Raw genomic sequence first — 18,988 nt, forward strand, 5'->3', positions numbered from 1 at the left:
GCCATTTAGGCATGGCCTGCACCTGTTACCAAAAAGCAGGTGAGGGCATTCATAGGGACAGCAGGGTACTACAGAAAGTTAATTTCCAATTATAGTACCATAGCAGCTTCCCTCACAGACCTGACAAAGAAGAACAGGCCAGATAAGGTAGTGTGGACCCCAGCATGTGAGTACGCATTTCAGAAGCTTAAGGAAGCTTTGAGAAGACCCCCTGTGTTAGCCAGTCCAGACTACAGCAAAGACCTTGCTGTGCAAGTGGATGCTTCATAGTATGAGGTGGGGGCTGTACTTAGCCAGATTTCTTCAGAGGGAGAAGAGCACCCAGTGGTTTATCTCAGTCATAGGCTCCAACCCAGGGATGAATGCTATGCAGTGGTAGAAGAGGAATGTCTAGCCATAGTGTGGGCACTACAAAAACTTCAGCCTTATCTGTATGGAAGAAAATTCACAAACCTCTAACATGGTTAAACAGAGCCAGTCAGCAAAATGCCAAGTTGCTAAGATGGAGTCTGGGGTTGCAAGGATATGATATGTCAGTGCACCGCAGTGGGAGTAGCAGTGCTAATGCAGATGGGCTCTCAAGACAGGGAATGGGGTGAGGTACACCCATATAGACCTGTCACTGTCAAGCGATGTTTCTCAAGGGGCACTTGAAAAACTTGCTTGAGTTCCCCAGGGGGGAAGAGATGTGACGATTGGGGAGAGATGGGCAAAGGCTGCCAGCCTAGTCAAATAGAATTTGATATATAATTCTGGCATTTGTAAATAAATGTGAAATGCAGGCATGTTTCGTGAGTGTAAAAGGATACTGTGAAATGTGGAACCGCAAAATATGTGACAACATTGCACTCTACTGGCCCAGTGAAACATGTTGTGACCCTTCCATATTAAAATTTGGCTCCAGTGCTTCTGGATGAAGGTTTCATGCCCATTGTTTTAAGGCTAAAGTTTATGACCAGAATTTAGATGTGGAATGTGCTTGCTCTGGTTTCTACTAGAATGTATATGTGAAATGCTTTGTATTGTTGTAAGTTTCTGACTGGGTGTTAGATTGCTAAATAATGCAGTTTGTGGCCTGAGAACTCAGACCAGGTGTTAAGACGATGCAATATGTATACTGGGAAAACCCTAAGTGTCAAAAATGATGTAATTTGGGAGGTCCTTAGAGACATGTTTCTTAGTAATGTTTAAATAATGTTTCTCACAAGAGACAGAAAGCATTTTGATCTTGCTATCAAACTTATCAGCACTCTGCCTTATGCTCACATGTAAGTTTTAGCACTGTGATTTCTTGTAGGAATAGTTAAAGCTAGTAAAGATTAATTTGGTATTTTTCTTTGAAATCAGACCTGTCCTACTGTATTATTTTAAGTTTCTGTGTGATCTCTGAACTCTTAGATATCTCTGTGGTGTAGTAGTTTTGTCTTGTGTTTTAATTATTTATTATTAAATATTTTTAAAACCTTCTACCTGTGGCTGGTTTGTATCAAGATAAGCTCTAGAGTACATTGCATATTTATAGAGGTTATTGTAATAGGCCACTCTAAATAAGCCTTGACTGTTAGTCATACTACCATTGGATTATAATATTGCGCAGTAATAAGTGGACACCCTTTTAAGGGCCTTTTAGTAGCTGATATTATTAGCTGGGTGGTGGCAGTAATTACTACCGTATGGTCTGGGTAAAGGGGCAGAGCTGGACAATCTGTGTCAGCCTTTCCCAGGAGTGTCTGTGAAGTTGTATAAATACTTATCTCAAAGTGTGTGTGTGTTGTGTCAGCTACTTGGCAGGGACATGAAGCACTGGTTGGACAGAGAGGATACTGGAGTTTCTAGCTTGCCCAGCTAGGCTGAGACCTGGACCCTATAGCTGTGCCAGTGGGGAGTCTTATTGGGGACATGGTGAGCAAGGGAGCAACCAGCCCCTGACTGACTGTGATCTCTGTGTGCAGTTAAGGGAAATTGTACTTTACTGTGTGTATTAGTTACCCTTTTCTCTTCTATGAGACAACCTCCCTGGTGTTAGTGGTTAGGATTGAGGCTCCTTGATTGCTGGGCCAGGGCACGTCACACCATCATTGGATAAAAAGGTTGTGTAACAAGAAAAAAAACTTTAAAATGCACTTCAAAGCATATAGAAAAGCATGGCTTCTTTAAAAAGCTGAAGAGTAAGGCAAAATGTAAAGAAAGGGAAGAAAAATGTAATGTGCATTGTATAGGAATCCCAAGATTGGGGGGGCATGGGATGACTGGAAGTTATGGTTGGTGTGTGTGTGTGTGTGTGTGTGTGTGTGTGTGTGTGTGTGTGTGTGTGTGTGTGTGTCTGTGTGTGTGTGTGTGTGTGTGTGTGTGTGTGTGTGTGTGTGTGTGTGTGTGTGTGTGTGTATATGTATGTATGCATGTGTTGGGAGGGGCTGAAACAGTAGGCCAAAGGCACCATTTCACAAAGTCCAGACCTGTATATAAAGTTGCTGCAATGTATCATTGGTGCAAATAAATTTGAGTAAACCTAAAGCCCCTTTGTGTGATGGGCCTACATACTGTGCTACATAGGCCTTTTGTAATGTAAGAGCACTGTAGCTACAGGTCAGTCTGTGATTACTACTCCTAAAAATTTTCAGCATGAATTAAGAGGTTGCTTGGGAGGGATGGCAGTGACAGGGTGATATGTAGACTGGAATTGAATAGGAGCCCCCAACTTGACATCTGCTGGGGCCCCCAGAATGCTAACACCAGCCCTGCCTGTTTTAAAGGAATGTTCTTAGTTTTCAGGCATGATTTACCCCTGCACAGAATGTCCCTATTTTCGGCGGTATGTACCTGTTTTCAGGCTTGACTCACCTGTTCACACAATTTTCTGAATCTCCCCTCATCACATGTGATTTTTAAAGTTGTCTAGTACTCTCAAAACTGCACTACATAACCAAAGGGCCCATATCGTACAACTTCCCTTTTCTAAACCAAAAGTAAATACCTTGTATTATAGAATTTTGTGATGCAGTTCATTCAAGTCTGCAGATTCCATTCTCTCTCTTCCTGATAATGTGCTTATGTTTTTCCATAGTTGTTTTCAAACTCTGTTTTTTAAACATGTTTTTCTGAGTAGTATCCCACATTCCTACTGGAAATGGGAAGAATTATGTGATATTTGATATTCACATTTTATGCTAATTGGATTTCCAGATTTGTTGCTAGATATTCCTGTTTTTCAAGGACTTTTTTCCTATGTTCCATGTCTGTAGATTGAAAGGTATGATTGTGTGTATTCAGATAAATGCTAACTATCTACATTTTCCATTTGGATTGTGATGTGTATGTTTATTTGAACATCCAGAATACACTTCTATAGACATTGTACATTTCATTTTAGTGTCAACTATATTCCAAGGTAGCAATGCAAAGTAGACACTAGACATTGATAAACATATTTCTGCTATTGCTGTTTTCAGGGGAATTTATAATTTATATTATCACCACAGTATTAGTTAAAAAAATTAAGCAGGGCTACAATTTTAAACTAATATTGTATGTACCTGACATCTGTGATGAGGGTCATACATATTTCTTTTTATGTGAACTACTTGGAATATAAAAATGAATGCAGCTGAAGCAGAATGTGTGAAGAAATTTGCAGTTAGTATTTGCCCTTTATAAGGTTGCATTATGTACAACGCTGAATTAATAATACATTTTTAAAGATGCAGCCTGCTCAGGTTAGTATCTGGCTTATACAGTTAACTGAACAGATGTTCTAGGATTCTAAGCTAAATCCCATTACAAATAGAGAAACAAGTAACATAAGAATAAAAATAAACACATTATAATAAAGCATACGAAGTGATGATGCAGGTAACCCATTTTCTAATCATAATAGTATTCTCCTTTGCGGTTGGTATTTGGTGCTACCTGAATTTTCAAAGTCAACAAGGCCCCAAATTTTGAACCAAGCAGCTAACCTGCATGTCTTTTTTTTTTACATATTGCTTTAACAAAAATGAATACTTACTGTGTTGCGTGGATATGTTAAGATTTTATATTGATGGAACAAAGTCTTTAGGAAAAGACTCTCAGATTTTTCTTTTTCCAAAATGAAGCTAGGCTCTGATGTTTCCAAGTTGATTACAGTATATAAAATGGCATTCTATTTGCATTTGGTGCTGTTATCAAAAGTCTACCAAAACTTTGTCTTCTGAGCCTAGGAGTCACTTTGCTAAAGTGGTAGCTGCCTCTGAAGCTTTGTTAAATAACACATCCTTGATTAATAGGTGCACAGCAACTGTGCGTCCATCACGGAATAATTTTGCAGTTATTGTAATATCACCAGGTACAGGTCGTGCTCCAAGGCTACCATCATTAGGAGTATGGTTCCATGAAAGTTACACACTTAGTACGATGATTGATTTATGCTGGCAGCTCCATCATCATGAGCATATTCTTAAAGGATACGCACACCTCTAGACTGGTAAACCAGCATAATGCATCCGAGATACTTCAGGTACAACTAACACTGGGTAAGATGGCAATACAAATCATAGCTTGCTGCATAACCCCAAACATGTCCATTGACTCTCACTCCAAGTTCCTAACTACCCTGGGGTCTATCAAGGTCCAACCCAATACTCTCATACTGGGTGACTTCAACTACCCTTCCATCAACTGGGAAAACTATTCAAGTACCAATGTACAGGCCCAATGCTTTCTGGAATTTATCAGTTCCAATGTCCTGTACCAGCTCATTCTGACCTCCACTAGAGGAAGCAACATCCTCAACCTGGTTATCACCAACATGGGAGACCGTTGCTCCACAGCTATAGTCAATTTCTCCCTGGTTAAATCTGACCACAAACTGATCACCGTGGAAATCTCCATCTCACCTACAACCCCTGCTAAGGTGACCACCCTGAAAAACTTCTCTAAAGCTGACATTGGGCTCCTAAAAACAGAGGTGGCTAACTTCTTGGCACCCATGCCAATGGAAAATAACTGCACGACTGCAGAATCATACACCAATGCACTGTACGAGCATGTACACAAACGCATGGACCTTGCCATACCAAATAGAACTAAGATGCTCTCCTCCAAAAAAAGGAAGCCAATCTGGTAGTCCCCAGCCATCAATAAACTCTACAACAGGAGGAATAAACTGTTGCAGAAAAAAATAAGGTCACAAGACTGGAAAACCTCCCTTATCAGTCTCAACCAAAAGCTCAGATCCCTTATCAAATCCTGTAAAGCCAGTTGTGAAGGCAGAATTGTGGCTGACACCAAAAACAACCACAAAGCCTTCTATAGCTATATCAAAAACCTCCAAGGCAATACCCTGATTTGCTCTGAGTTATTTCACAAAGGCACCTCCTATACTGAACCAACAGATGTAGCCAACATATTGGCCAACAGATTCAGTGCCAACTTTACCCCTCTCCCTCCCAGGGTCCTATCACAATACCAGAAGAAAGCCTGGTACCCACCATTTCAGAGGAACAGGTAAAAGCTGCATTGTCCAAAGCCAAGAGTACAGCATCCATGGGACCTGATAATATCCCTGGCTGCATCCTACATGAGCTACAAAACAAACTGGGACCACATCTGTGTGCCCTGTTCAATCACAACCTTACCTCAGGCTATGTCCCTAATGAATGACGCACTGCTATAGTCATCCCACTCCATAAAGGGGGGAGCAACTATAGAACTTGATAATTATCGCCAGTTAGCCTGACGAATCTGGTATGCAGAGCTATGGAGCGCATCATCATGGACCTGCTTAACAAAGATATAGGCAATCTCCAAATTCTTGACCCCACACAGTTTGGCTTTATCAAGGGGAGATCCTGCCTGCTGAACCTGGGTGACTTCTTTGAGGCAGTCACCAAGGCTGTGGATGGAGGGTAAGGCAGTGCATACAGCCTACCTCGATCTGGCCAAGGCCTTTGATACCATTCCCCACTCAGGTATCATTGATAAAGTCAGCAAACTAGGCATCAATCCCATCAACCCTTACATCACTAGGTGGGTTGCAAATTGGCTCACAGACAGGACACACAGAGTGAAAGTTGTGGATTCCAAGTCAGGCTGTTGACCAGACATGAGTGGAGTCCCACAGGGCTCAGTCCTGGGCCCTCTCTTGTTTGGCATGTACTTCTCAGAAGTCCAGACCAACACAGAAGGACTCTGGCTGACCAAGTTTGCTGATGACTGCAAGCTAGGAGTCATTATCAACTCCTCAGGTAATGCAGACATCCTACAAAAGGACCTCAATGGGACCAATGACTGGTGTCAGAACCATGGCCTGAAGCTTAATGCCAAAAAATGCTTTATCATCCCCTTTGTAAAAAACTCAGTTCCCGCGAATTGCCACGTTGATGGGAGCCCACTGAACACTGAAGAGGCCATAAGAGATCTGGGCATCCAGATCGACAGCCACCTCACCTTCGACCACCACATTGCCACTGTAGTCAGAAAGTCCTTCTATGTGACACATCTTCTAACCAAAGGTTTCACATCCAGGAAGAAAGAGGTCATCATCCCTTTCTACTCATCCCTCATTAGACCAGTCATCGAATATAATGCCCCATTTGGCATGTACCTGACCAGACACCTACAACAGCTGGAGAGGCTACAAAAGTACCTCACAAAAAAGATCCTAGGCCTTAAACACATGTCCTACATGGACAGACTCAAGAAACTTCAGCTGTTCTCAGTCTCTTATCATCTACTTAGAGGTGATCTCTGCTTGACTTACAAAGCCATGTCTGACCCAGCCCTACTTGAAATGCTACACCTAAAGAAATCACAATCCCCCTATGCCACAGGCTCCAGAGATCACAACCTCATTACCACAATTAACAGAACATGCTGGAGGGACAGGTTCATCTCCCAAAGACTGCCCATACTCTGGAATAAGCTTCCCATTCATGTCAAGCAGAGCACCTCGCTGAAATCTTGACGAGTGGATAGGTAACAGAAAGTTCACCCCAGGGATCACTCCAGTTGCCCTACTGGATAGGGGCACTGTGAAGTAACATCGGGTGGCATGGTGCCTGGGCAGTTTTTTTGGGCTAGGCTTGTAAAGGCTGCAGGACCATTAGCCTAGTACACACCTATGAACCATACCCATCCTCCTTCCTCTGACTTTGTCTTGACAAGGGTGGAAGATTCTAGTTGTAGACAAGTGTTTGCTGTTTAGGGTTAGATTTTACTGAAATGTGGAGATATTTCCTGATTTGTATAGCATTGTGGGTATGGGGAGGGGGCCTAGTAACCTGGAAAAGTTTTAGATGCCAGGCTAAGTCCTGACTGGCTTATCCTCGTGGATAAAAAGGAACTCCCAATAAAGATCTTTTGTTACAGTAAGCGTGTAACTTTCATTTACATGTCAGCATTCCAGCTAGTTGAGGGGAGGTTGGCACTCTTGTTTGTGTTGCAAATTATTGTTGATGCTTAAATACTGTCTGCTTTGCCTTTAGAGCTAAGTTTTGATGATAACAGAATTGGGTTTAGCAAATACATAGGCTTACAATGGCGAAGGTGATGAAAAGCTGCAAGCATCTCAGACATAAACACTATAGCGGTCAACTGAACTACAAGGGTATGTTTAGATTACAGTTTTACTGTAACTCACACTGCTTTAATCCAGAGTTAAGGTGCTGCTTAAGATCCTCAAAGGTAAAAAAAACAGAGGTAGTGGCTGAAGGACAGTCTAGGACTACATCTTCTAAATCCATTTCATGACAAGCAGCAAGCAAAGCTCTATGTATCTGTTAATCCCATTTGTATTATTATGTGTAACCCAGTTTAGCCAACCTAATATATAGGATTACTTCCCCCAGAGAAGTAAATAACTTGTGTGTTCCATATACTTTCTTTGTGCACCTGGCAAGTAATCATTTCATGACTGCCTAACCATTCCAGTACATTGTTTTGTATTGATAGTGGATAATGTAGCTTTAAAATGGCAAGAAATGAAGAGACACACACATGCACAGAGTATAATGCCATGAGGTTGTTGTGGAAGATTTGCTTGCTTTGATTTCAATATCCTCTTACTGAAGGAAAGTTAGAACATGTTTCATTATTTATTTTTAAGCTAGAATACATTTTGTTTGTTCTTTTTTAAACACAGTTACACAGTCTTGGTTGTTCTCTACTTCCGCAGTTGTATAATGCAACTAGATAGAAATGAGCACCGTGTGTCGAATATTATTTGCTTTAAATGTAAGCATTTTTGTTGAGGGACATGACCACCTGACCTTAGATTAGTTACAGCAGTTTCAGTTAACTGGGGGATGAATTATTAAGGTAGCAGTGTGTGTATGCACGCATGTATGTACGGACAGAGAAAGAGATACATTTATGTACATTTGTGTGTGTGTGTAGATATATGCACATATATACATATATACCACATAGCCCTATATGCAACTACCGAGTCAAAAAGTCATAAACAATTGTCAATATCAACAGATCAACCTCACAAGTCATCACCAATACATCTGTCTCAAAGTAGTAATACTAGAAAACGATAAAATGAAACACACACATGTGTTTACATGGATGGGCTTTGCCCTGACACATTTGTAATTTATTTTTACTAACTCTGCAGTTAAGTAATTGTGGGAAAATGAAAACGGGCCACATAGTGAATCTTTTTTTTTTTTTGTGGCAGTATATGAAGCACCCTGGCAGTGATCACACACACACACACATATACACACACACACACACACACACACACACACACACAAAGAAATAAACATTCCTGTGCATCAGCTAAACAAGTATTCATATGTGGGGTTTCACTCCCCAGCCTGTTATTCATATTTACTAACTCCATTGTCATTGTTAACTCCGTGATATATTCCTAAAGAAGTATTGCAAATTGTTATTCCAAGTTACAGAGTTTTGCTTTGCTTAACCTGTGTTCACTAAAACACTGTGAAATGCAAGTTTCACTCATTAGCTCCTCTTTGGTATGGAATGTCACATCTCTTTTTATTAATTGTTAAATTATTTAGCTAAGGAAGCCAGATCACGCCACCCCCACCCCCAAAAAATGTCAAGACCCCATTAAGAGCTACAAGTGTTATATGGAAGTATGGAAAAAAGATGTTGTAGGTGTGAGTGATTTATGTATTGCTTGCTAACGTTTACTGGGGTGTGCTGAACAGAAGTAAGACCCTGGGAGTAAAGTAAATAATAACTGTCAAAACACTTTTTTTTATGAACTGCATGGAAATAATTGCTGATTAAAAATACTGTTGAATTACTGTGAAAAACAGTTATATGAAAATTGCTTGCAGGCTGCTTGCCTAAAGTGGGCGTAATGAATGTGCTGAGCTACTGAAAAAAATGCATTTGAAAAAAATTCTGGCAGTAGGGACTATGTGCTCAAGAAGTTAATGAAGTTTGGTATATGCTAGAAGTGTGTATTGCGAACTTGTGTTGAATTCTCAAACTGCAAAAAGTAGCTTGCTGCAATTTAAATTTAGTGGATTAAACTAAGAAATTGTACAGCAGTAACTGATGTAAAAGTATTGAAAAAAATATGGTTGCACAAAGTCTGTATCTACACTAAAGAATTTGCAACACTATGCCACAGCATTTACATATTACAAGAAGGTGTTTGTGCTGCATGTATCAAGGCAAGCAGAAAAGTACAATTGTTTTCATTTGAAGATGTTTTAACAAAAAGTAATAAGCAATACAAATACTGATGTTAATGAACTGTGACCCAAAAACTCTGTTTGTCTTTTCTTATATGAAAATGCAGCAAAATTGAAAACTATTTGCTGTTCATTGTGCAGTGTAATGTCTAGAAGGGAAAATCAGACAGTTGAACTGTGAAGAAGGTATTATTTGTGATGAAACAATAAGAGTATTGCTTCTAAATAAATCCTGTGATTATATAAGTACTGTTTCTAAATAAATCCTGTGATTATTGTTTTATTAAAGAAATGTATACCCAGGTCAGAAATGAGTTTCAGTCTCATTCAGACTAACTACAACACCTGACCCCCCCCCCCCCCCATCCACAGCAGCAACTAAACTATAAAACTTCTCCAAAGCAGATTATAACCTCTTATGGGATGATATAAATAGCTTCACTGCCCCCTCCCCCCTCAGCTGGAATTGGCAACTATGCCGAGTTCTGCACCACTGCTTTATACGAACACCTGTATAACTGCATTGACTCGGCCATACCTGATAGGACCAAAACAAGCTCCTCAAGAAAAAACAAACCTGCCTGGTGGATAACTGCTATTAACAGGCTTTACAATAAGAGGAATAAATTGCTTTCTAAGAGTAAGAGGGAGCTTGCCCTAAACTGGAAACACTCCCTCCTTAGCTTAAACAAGTAAATAAGACTTCTTATGAAGTTCTCCAAAACAAAGTACAAATTCATATGAGCTTCCTCAACTAAGGACAACCATAAGACGTTCTTTAGTTACATCCATAACCTAAAAGGAAAGGCCCAGATCTGTGCCGAACTGATAGTTAATGATACCACATATCCTGAGCCTGTGGACATAGCTAACCTGTTGGCTGACAGGTTCTGTAAAAACTTCACACTCCTGTCCCCGCCACACATACCCTATGACATCCCTACCTTCTATCTTTAAACAGCAGGTTGTAAATGCCCTTTATAAGGCCAAAAACACAGCATTTGTGGGACTTGATAACATCCCATGCTGCATTTTACATGGGCTCTAACAAGAATTAGCAACACCATTGGGTACTCTTTTCAATCATAGTCTAAGCACTGGCTTTATCCCAGCTGAATGGAGAATGGCCACTATTATTCCCTTGCACAAAGGTGGTGCTTCCACTGACCCTGGAAACTATAGATCTATTAGCCTGAATAGCCTTATTTGCAAGGCCATGGAGCAAATCATAATGGACCTTATCAACAAGGTAATCTCCAAACACTTGACCCTACTCAGTTTGGATTTGTCATAGGGAGATCTTGCCTGTTAAACCTGGTGGACTTCTTCGAGATAGTCACCAAGGCCCTGGATGACGGGAAATCTGTGCATACAGCATACCTAGACTTACCCAAGGTTTTTGACACTATCCCCGACTCAGGCATCATTTACAAACTCACCCAGCTAGGTATCAGCCCTTATATCATTAGAGGGGTCACGAACTGGCTCACTAATAGAACACATATAATCAAAATAGGGAAATCCACCTCCAGCAACAGACCTGTAACCAGTGGTGTTCCACAGGGATCAGTTCTGGGACCTCTACTGTTTGGAATCTATTTCTCCAAAGTACAACCAAAAACTAAAGGTCTGTGGCTGGCAAAGTTTGCTGATGATTGTAAACTGGAAGCGGTCATAGAATCTCCAAATGATGTCAGCATTCTAGAAGAGGGTCTTACACAAACAAATGATTGCTAACAAAGCCATGGCCTTAAATTCAATGCAAAAAAATGTATTATCATCCCATTCGGTAAAAGCGATGTTCATGCTAACTACCACATCACTAGCTACACCCTAAGTACACAATCAGTAGTGAGAGACCTGGGCACACAGGCTGACAACAATCTTACCTTTAATCACCATGTCTCCACAGTGGTAAGAAGGGCATTCTGTATTGCTCATCTCAGAAGTAAGGGCATTGCCTACAGAAAAAAAGAAGTTATAACTTCCCTGTATTCTTCCTTCATCAGGTCAATAATTGAGTACAACGCTCCTTTTGGTATGTACCTTTCCAAGTACCTGCAGCAATGGGAGAAACCACAATGGTTCCTCACAAGGAAAGTTCAAGGTCTTCAGCATCTGTCCTATGTAGATCGGCTGAAATCACTGTAACTTTATTCTGTTTTATTCAGACTACTCAGAGGTGATCTCTACCTTGCATATAAAGCAATCTCTGACCCTGCTTTATTGGAAATGCTGCAAATCTGCAAGTCAAGTGGTACATGGGTTACTTGCTCTAAAGATCTTAACCTGGTATGTGATATTAATAGAACCTGCTGGAGGGACAGATTTGTCTCCCAGAGGTTACCACACCTTTGGAACAGACTCTCTCTTCATATCAAACAGAGCACCTCATTGGCCTGCTTCAAACACAGTCTGGACAATTGGATGGGTAACTGTAAATTCACCCCGGGGGTTCCACCTGTGTACCTCTTGGACATGGGGATTAGCTGTTGATCGTGGAAATAAGGGTAGAACTTGGCTAGGCTTGTAAGGGCCCTAGAGCCATTAGCCTAGTAACTTCTATGATCTTATGATTCTATGATCATTTGAAGTACCAGCATTTTTGATGAAGAGTTGTGAACTAAACAAAATATATTTTGTAACCTGATATTAAAATCAAAACTGAATTAAGTTAGGAGGTTTTAAATGGAACAAAACCAATGCATATCAATTGAAAGCCAACTGAAGTGTTGTGTAATTAATGTTATAATTTCATAACCCAATACACAGTTAAAGGGACATTACATTATAAAAGCTGAGAATTAAATTTGCTAGACTGTGTAGATAGAAGGATCAGTATGCTCTAATTACAGTTATTTAATTGACAGTGTCATTTCTGTACCTTTGTGAAGCTCATTCTGTGTCAAGACAGTGAATATTGCATATCCAGAGAGAGAAAGATTGCTTGATTGATATCTGTAGTATCATTTACTATTTGTACTAATAAGATGAAAACAGAAGAACTACAGCAGGTAGCAATACTTGTGTTAAAGGTAAAACTGTATTAGTTTCTAACAAAAGCATCGGTGTTTACATGCAGCATGGTGTAATGTGTATCATTAAATGAAGCAGTATTACTAAATCACAGTAAAGGGTGCTTGTAAACTTCAAAATGGCAAAGATTATACACTAAGGGGTCTATATCAGAAGCTCGAACGGTTAAAAGAGCGAACGCTCTTTGATTGAGCTTTAAATATCAAAGGTACTAAACAGCTAAGACACGGAACAGAAATTTTTTTCCCAGGGAAAAAAATCGCTGCTCCACCAAAAAAAAATAAATAAAATGCAAATACAACGGGGGGGGGGGGGTTGCCACCCCCCCCATACTTAAATATACCAACTCCGAAATCGCACTACAGTGGAGGAAATGGCAAACTCCCGAAAACGGCCCAGTGATTTTTTTTTCCCTCGGAAAAAAATCTGTTCTGTGTCTTCGCTGTTTAGTGCCTTTGATATTTAAAGCTCAATCAAAGAGTGTTTGCTCTTTTAACCGTTCAAGCTTTTGATATACACCCTACACTAAGTATGCCTGGAATAGAAAACAAAATCAAGTAGGGTGCTGATAACCAGCTGTGTATATCTAAAGGTGCTACTAACCTACAGCAAGCTCAAACTGATGCTGAAAAAGTAAGCAGTGTGATTACTAAACTGGATTTTTTGGAAAAGGTTGCTGTGGCTGTAACACAGTGTGTGATAGATCTCAGTGGGCATCAGCAAGAAAAGTGATTTGATAGAAAGCACAATTGAACATACTAAGTAGTGGAAGCTGTGGTTTAAATCAAGTCCTGACTGTAGTATATAAAAGAAACCTTGACTTATTAGTTGTACTAGGCGGGAAACATAGATCACAGTATAAAGCTGTTGGGAGTCAGAGTATGCTCATTTACCTGGTGTAAAGCCTATAATCTGAATTACAAGTGTGTGATATAAACCAAGAGTTGTCTAAGTAAAGTGATTCCTTGCAGAGGAATGAGGACACACACAAGGCTGTGTGTTTAGACAACACTGTGGCACTAAAGAGAAGAAGCTACAGGTGGCAAAGGAAATGCAGGCTTTTTATGTAGAGGCTGGTAAAGAGTCTAAAAAAATCAAGGTATGTTGTGTTGGAAGTTTCTGGTATGGAAAGGGAGTCCATAGCAGAAGTAAATGAGTTTAGTAAGGAATGCATGATTCAATGTTAATGTAGTAGAAAGAACAACTGAATGTCCTAATTAGTGTGATTGAAAAACCAAATGTTCTGGAAAAGGTTGAGTGTACCCAGGGATTAGAATAAAAATGTTTCTTAATATTGAGAGACAAGAGCAAAGTCAAGCTGAAGTACATGTGGCTAATGAAATACATGGTATGCAAAGAGATTGCATAGCAGAAGTAGTGAGTTTTATGAGGGGCATGTAACATAGTACAAAACCCAAGTGGTAACCTGTGGGAAAGCGAGAGAGAGCAAATAAATGTTCACTGAAGAAGTGTTATGAAATATCACAGCTCTAAATTAAAGCAAAGAACCATTAATGCAAGTGAAAAGAAGTAACAATATAAAGAATATTCTAAATAATAAATGTTTCAAAATTGCAAGTCTCTTAAGACTAAGCTGACCAGTAAGTATATTAAGGGCCCTATAGGAGGCTTGATTTAGTTAGCACAGGAAGCAAACACAAAAAGAATATCCCGAAAAAAAGGCAAACAATAAGAAAGGATGTGACAAAGTAGGTTCTGAAGGCACACCAGAAAAACGACCACCTTGCCTTGCAGTTTGTAAAAAAAAAAAAAAAAAGAAATTGGAGATAGCAATAAAATGAAGCAAAAGCATCTTAAGTGGTTCTCATGACAGTCTTCTATGTTGGTTTATACAAAAGAGGAAATAGACCCAGTGAGTAAAGTTGTAAATCAGAACCTACTGTGCTTAAACTTCCATCCGTGACAAATCAGGAAAGACCTTTATCTAAGAAAATAGAAGGAAAGTGTTTGTTGGGGTTTTGGTATGTACCACTGTTAAACAGAGCTTTAAAAGGATGTTTGGCAAATATGGCCAACTTTTGAAAGTCATTGTTGCCTGAGATAAACTCTTCAGTCTCAGAAAGTTGGCTTTGTAACATTTCAAGATTCAGAAACTACCATCATAAAAGACATGGCAGCATTGATTGGACTGTGACTGGATGGGAGGAAAGGCATATCGCTATGGCTATGACACTTAAATCCAAGTCTGCCTTTGGAAGATATTGACCAGACAATGTATAAATTACACTGCCAAATTAGTTGATTAGTCAGTAGACCAGGTATATAGCTCATACCCCATGTTTTGAGCTGGGAGTTTTATGTGATATGGTAGGATTGGAAGACCAGTGATATGGTAGGATTGGAAGACCAGTGATATGGTGGGTTTGGAAGACCTGACAATTAAGTACAGTGAACCATAGTTGGAAGACCTGTCATATAGCAAGATGACCTGTAGGTAGATCCACAGTAACCCTTGGAGAAGGAGTACTTCTGTAGCAAGATAATGGAAGCTAGAAACCGCAGAAACATTTGCCTTCCACTGTATAATACAGGTGAGTGCATGGTCCACTTGAGCTGTACAGGTGTGAGCCTGATAATTTGCCAAGAGCTTGTCCAGGAGAGGAACTTCACAGATTTAGAAAGATAGAAACTCTTCCCATAGGAGGGGATGAAGTCCTATAGAGACCAGAGAACCTGAGGGAAGGAATTTTGAAGCAAGTTCAAGGCACAGGCAAGAAAGGCCTCTACACTCTGTGTAAATGGGACTGGAAAAGAATGTGAGTCATGTAACTTTAGTGGATAATTTGAGTTATGTTATTTAAGTTGAAAATAGTATATGTCTGAAAGCTTTTCAAACTGTTGGTGAAGCCTGATGTAACAAATTTGCTTCAGCAAAGACATGACTCTGCTCATAACAACTTTGCTTCAGCAAAGACATGACTCTGCTCATAAATGCAGCCATTGCATGCTCTGTAAATATCAAAGATTTGTACTGTATGTGGGTCATACAATAAAGTGAAAATGCATGTCATTTGAGTGAAATTCCCTAATATGTGATTTAATGGAACCTTGAGCCACCACTGTGTGTTTGTGTGTGTGTGTGTGTGTGTGTGTGTGTGTGTGTGTGTGTGTGTGTGTGTGTGTGTGTGTGTGTGTAAGGAGAGAGAGAGACAGAAACAGAGAGATTGTACTAACAGATTTTTTTTTTGCAGACAGTATAGAATCTCTGTAGCAAATTGCCAATTTCTACAGCTATCTTTGCATAATACTTTATAGGAATATTTTCGCTCCCTGTGTTTTTTCTCACTTATAGCTCTTGTCAAAATGCTTAACATCTTTTGCCTTATAGTGTGTCTATGAGAAACACAATCGCTCCTTGCTTAGAAGAGGGAAGAATTAAGACAGCTGCAATATAAAATACAAAACAGAACGGCACAAGTAAAAAGGCAAATCAAAACTTAGAAATATGTGTTGGAGCTTAATTTGCAAGTCCAAGAAATTATGGAGCTCTGTAAAATTACAGAATTTTAAAATAGGATTTCCTTAAATTGTGATTACTTTTATAATACCATGCAGTGATTACATTTTACATGCATTTCTTTCCTTTAATATGTTTTGAATTGAAGCATTTGTTTAAGAAAAATGTGTTTAAAGGTTCGTCTTGAAAGTTGGACTAATTGGCTGAACAAATTCAAGTTGACTATGAATTTTATCAGCAATTTTCCACTGGTATATAGAAGAAAACTGGAATAATTTCCTGATGAGTTTAACCCTCTTAGAACCACCTGTTTTTATATAGAGTCTTTCAAACCTTCTTATTGTGGTATAATTGTAAAATGTGCCTTTAAAGATAACATTTTTTGTTTCTTTAGGCAGAAGATTCTGGCAGCCCATCTCCTTCCAAAGGCTTTTTCTCAAAGGGAGTCTACAATCGCCCTTCAAGCCCACTATCAGCACCTGTGAAATCAAAGCACAGTCCTGGCTCTCAGAAAACTGTATTTTCTTTCCCTCACCAAGAGTCTCCCCCTCGTGCCCCACGCCGAATGAGTTTCAGTGGCATTTTCCGATCATCTTCCAAGGATTCACCTAGTCAGTCTACCTCACCTGTTGGCATGAAATTCTTTGCTCGGTCACGAAGAGGTAAGAGCCACGTAACCCTGCTCTTCTTTTACATGGGTATTCACATACTCATAACTGTTCTAGTAAGTCAGTTCTTTCGAGTCTAGTAAGAATGGTACTTTTAAATTTTAAACTATACATCAAAAAAGTGGTGTAATGCATTTGTTTTGTTTTGTTTGTTTTTTTGCCTTTGACATAAATGGTACCCAGTGCATTTAGTGTTTTAATGTGTTTTTATTTTTTTTTTCCTGTTGGGTTTTTAAGTGTGTGTGTTATCTTTGGCTGTTTCAGTTATGTGTTTTAGCAGCCTGTGAAGCAGAACCTAGTGTTGTATACAGAGAAATAATACTTTCGCAATTGATGCGTTAAAATGCATTGTTTTTAATGTGTTATTCAGCAATATTTGTTTGCCTTATTTAGGCCTATGACTTGCTCATTAGTGGTTCTGTGCTCAGTTGTTTATCTGTAGGAAATGTTTCTCAGTAGCTACTAATAGCAAACAAAACTTGGGGCATCAAGTACATGTCATTCGACTGTTAATGTGCATGTCAGGAAATAGGAAAGTAAATAGACTCTTAAATGCACTTCATTTTAAATGATAAGAAATTCAAATGATATTGAGAGCCTAGGAATCTGTTCAGGCAAACTTTGTATTTATGATAGACGTTTAAGTAAATTTCATTGTAATTGCTAGCATACTGTGTTACATAGTAGTTAGGTTCTGCATAGTATATGTAACCCATTGCCTGTATAGCTGCTTAAATGAATTGGGAGCATACAACTTTGACAAGGTGCATACTTCAGTATATATTATTAGCTTCTACCTTGCTTTCAAGTGGCTTTTTTCGGTGTTTAGCACTGTACTGATGATTCAGTCATATAGTTTTCGGTGCTTTTATACATTTTTCACAAAACTACACATTATGAAGGAAGAGAATTGTCACTTTTCTTGACTTACCACTGCTTTTCTGAAAAGTAATCTGTTCTAGGTAACCTATACCTTGTATTCTTACACACTTCATTAAACTTAATCGTGCTAGTCTCATAGATTTCTGTCCCCACCCCTCGTCCAGAAGTAAATACACACACACTGATCAAGAGCCTAGCTACATTTTCAGTGTAGTGATGTCACTGAAAGAAAGGAAAGGTAGCTTTAATGAGGTCCGTGCAAGGCAGTTTGTAAGCCTGCTTGAATATGCAGAATCACCAAACTGTCTGTTGGCCAGGAGTACTTGTAAAGAATAATAATCTTTCTCTTTCCACCTCCTCAGTTCTTTGGTGATGTTTATGACTTGCTCTTTGCCATAATTTGTGGTACTGGATAATTTTAATGTTGTAACCAATTACACTATACAGACTTTACTCGTGTCAAGTAGATTTTTGGCATGGAACCCTGCTGTTGTGGAACATCAGGGACAGAGACTTTCATCACAGTTGTTTACAGATATTAGGTATGGTGTTTAATTCTTGGCTGCTTGTTTCAGGAAAAGATTGTGCTTTGTTACATGCGGCCCTCTGAGATCTTGAAGCTTCACTTGTCATTTTGAGAGGCTTTTATGCTATGCTATTACTGTAGCTACCATGATCACTTACCGCAGCAAAAACTTGGATTGAAAGCCAGATATAGTGTAGCATTCCCTACTATTTTAAGACATAATCCATAGTTGGTGAGGGGTCTGTGCCTCTCTCTTCCTGAATCATCGTTCTTTAGTAGCCATAACTGGTAGTCCTGTGGTGTGGTGAATATTAGCAAAAGGCGTTGTGGCCATTTTGGTATTGGGCACATGTAGTAACATTACACTGTAACTGTGAATTCAGAGGTATGATGGAAGCATAAAACAGCGTAAGAAGGGACGGCCTCTATCTTTGCTGGAATGGACAGAATTTCCTGTCCCACTCTTTTCTTCTTCACTGACAGGTGTGCTTATACAAAATGTCTGCCGGGATACCTGTTGAGGGTGGCATTGTGCATGTGATTTTTTCTATTATGGTATTCAGAATATTTCATTATGGTTATAATATCTTTGTTGAGAGGGTGATTATAGTGAGCCTGGTGATTTTACCTTTCCCTTTAATGGGACATTATTTCAAACAAGTGATTATAGAAACTCTAATAACTGCACTTGACCCTTAGGACCTTAGTGATGTTTTTAATTGCAAGCTGTCACTAAAAT

At 39.4% G+C, this 18,988-nt stretch overlaps 1 protein-coding gene across 1 annotated transcript in view; it reads left to right on the forward strand.

Annotated features, from left to right (window-relative positions):
- PRKAG2 (protein kinase AMP-activated non-catalytic subunit gamma 2) overlaps positions 1–18,988 on the forward strand; it is a 3,182,689-nt gene that overhangs the window by 477,530 nt on the left and 2,686,171 nt on the right. The window contains 1 exon segment of the mRNA XM_044066896.1: positions 16,568–16,835. Within this exon segment, the coding sequence (XP_043922831.1) occupies positions 16,568–16,835 (268 nt within the window).

The sequence above is a fragment of the Protopterus annectens genome, chromosome 3.part1 (genome assembly GCF_019279795.1).
Source record: "Protopterus annectens isolate FY-2018-M chromosome 3.part1, PAN1.0, whole genome shotgun sequence".
Classification (NCBI taxonomy): domain Eukaryota; kingdom Metazoa; phylum Chordata; order Ceratodontiformes; family Protopteridae; genus Protopterus; species Protopterus annectens.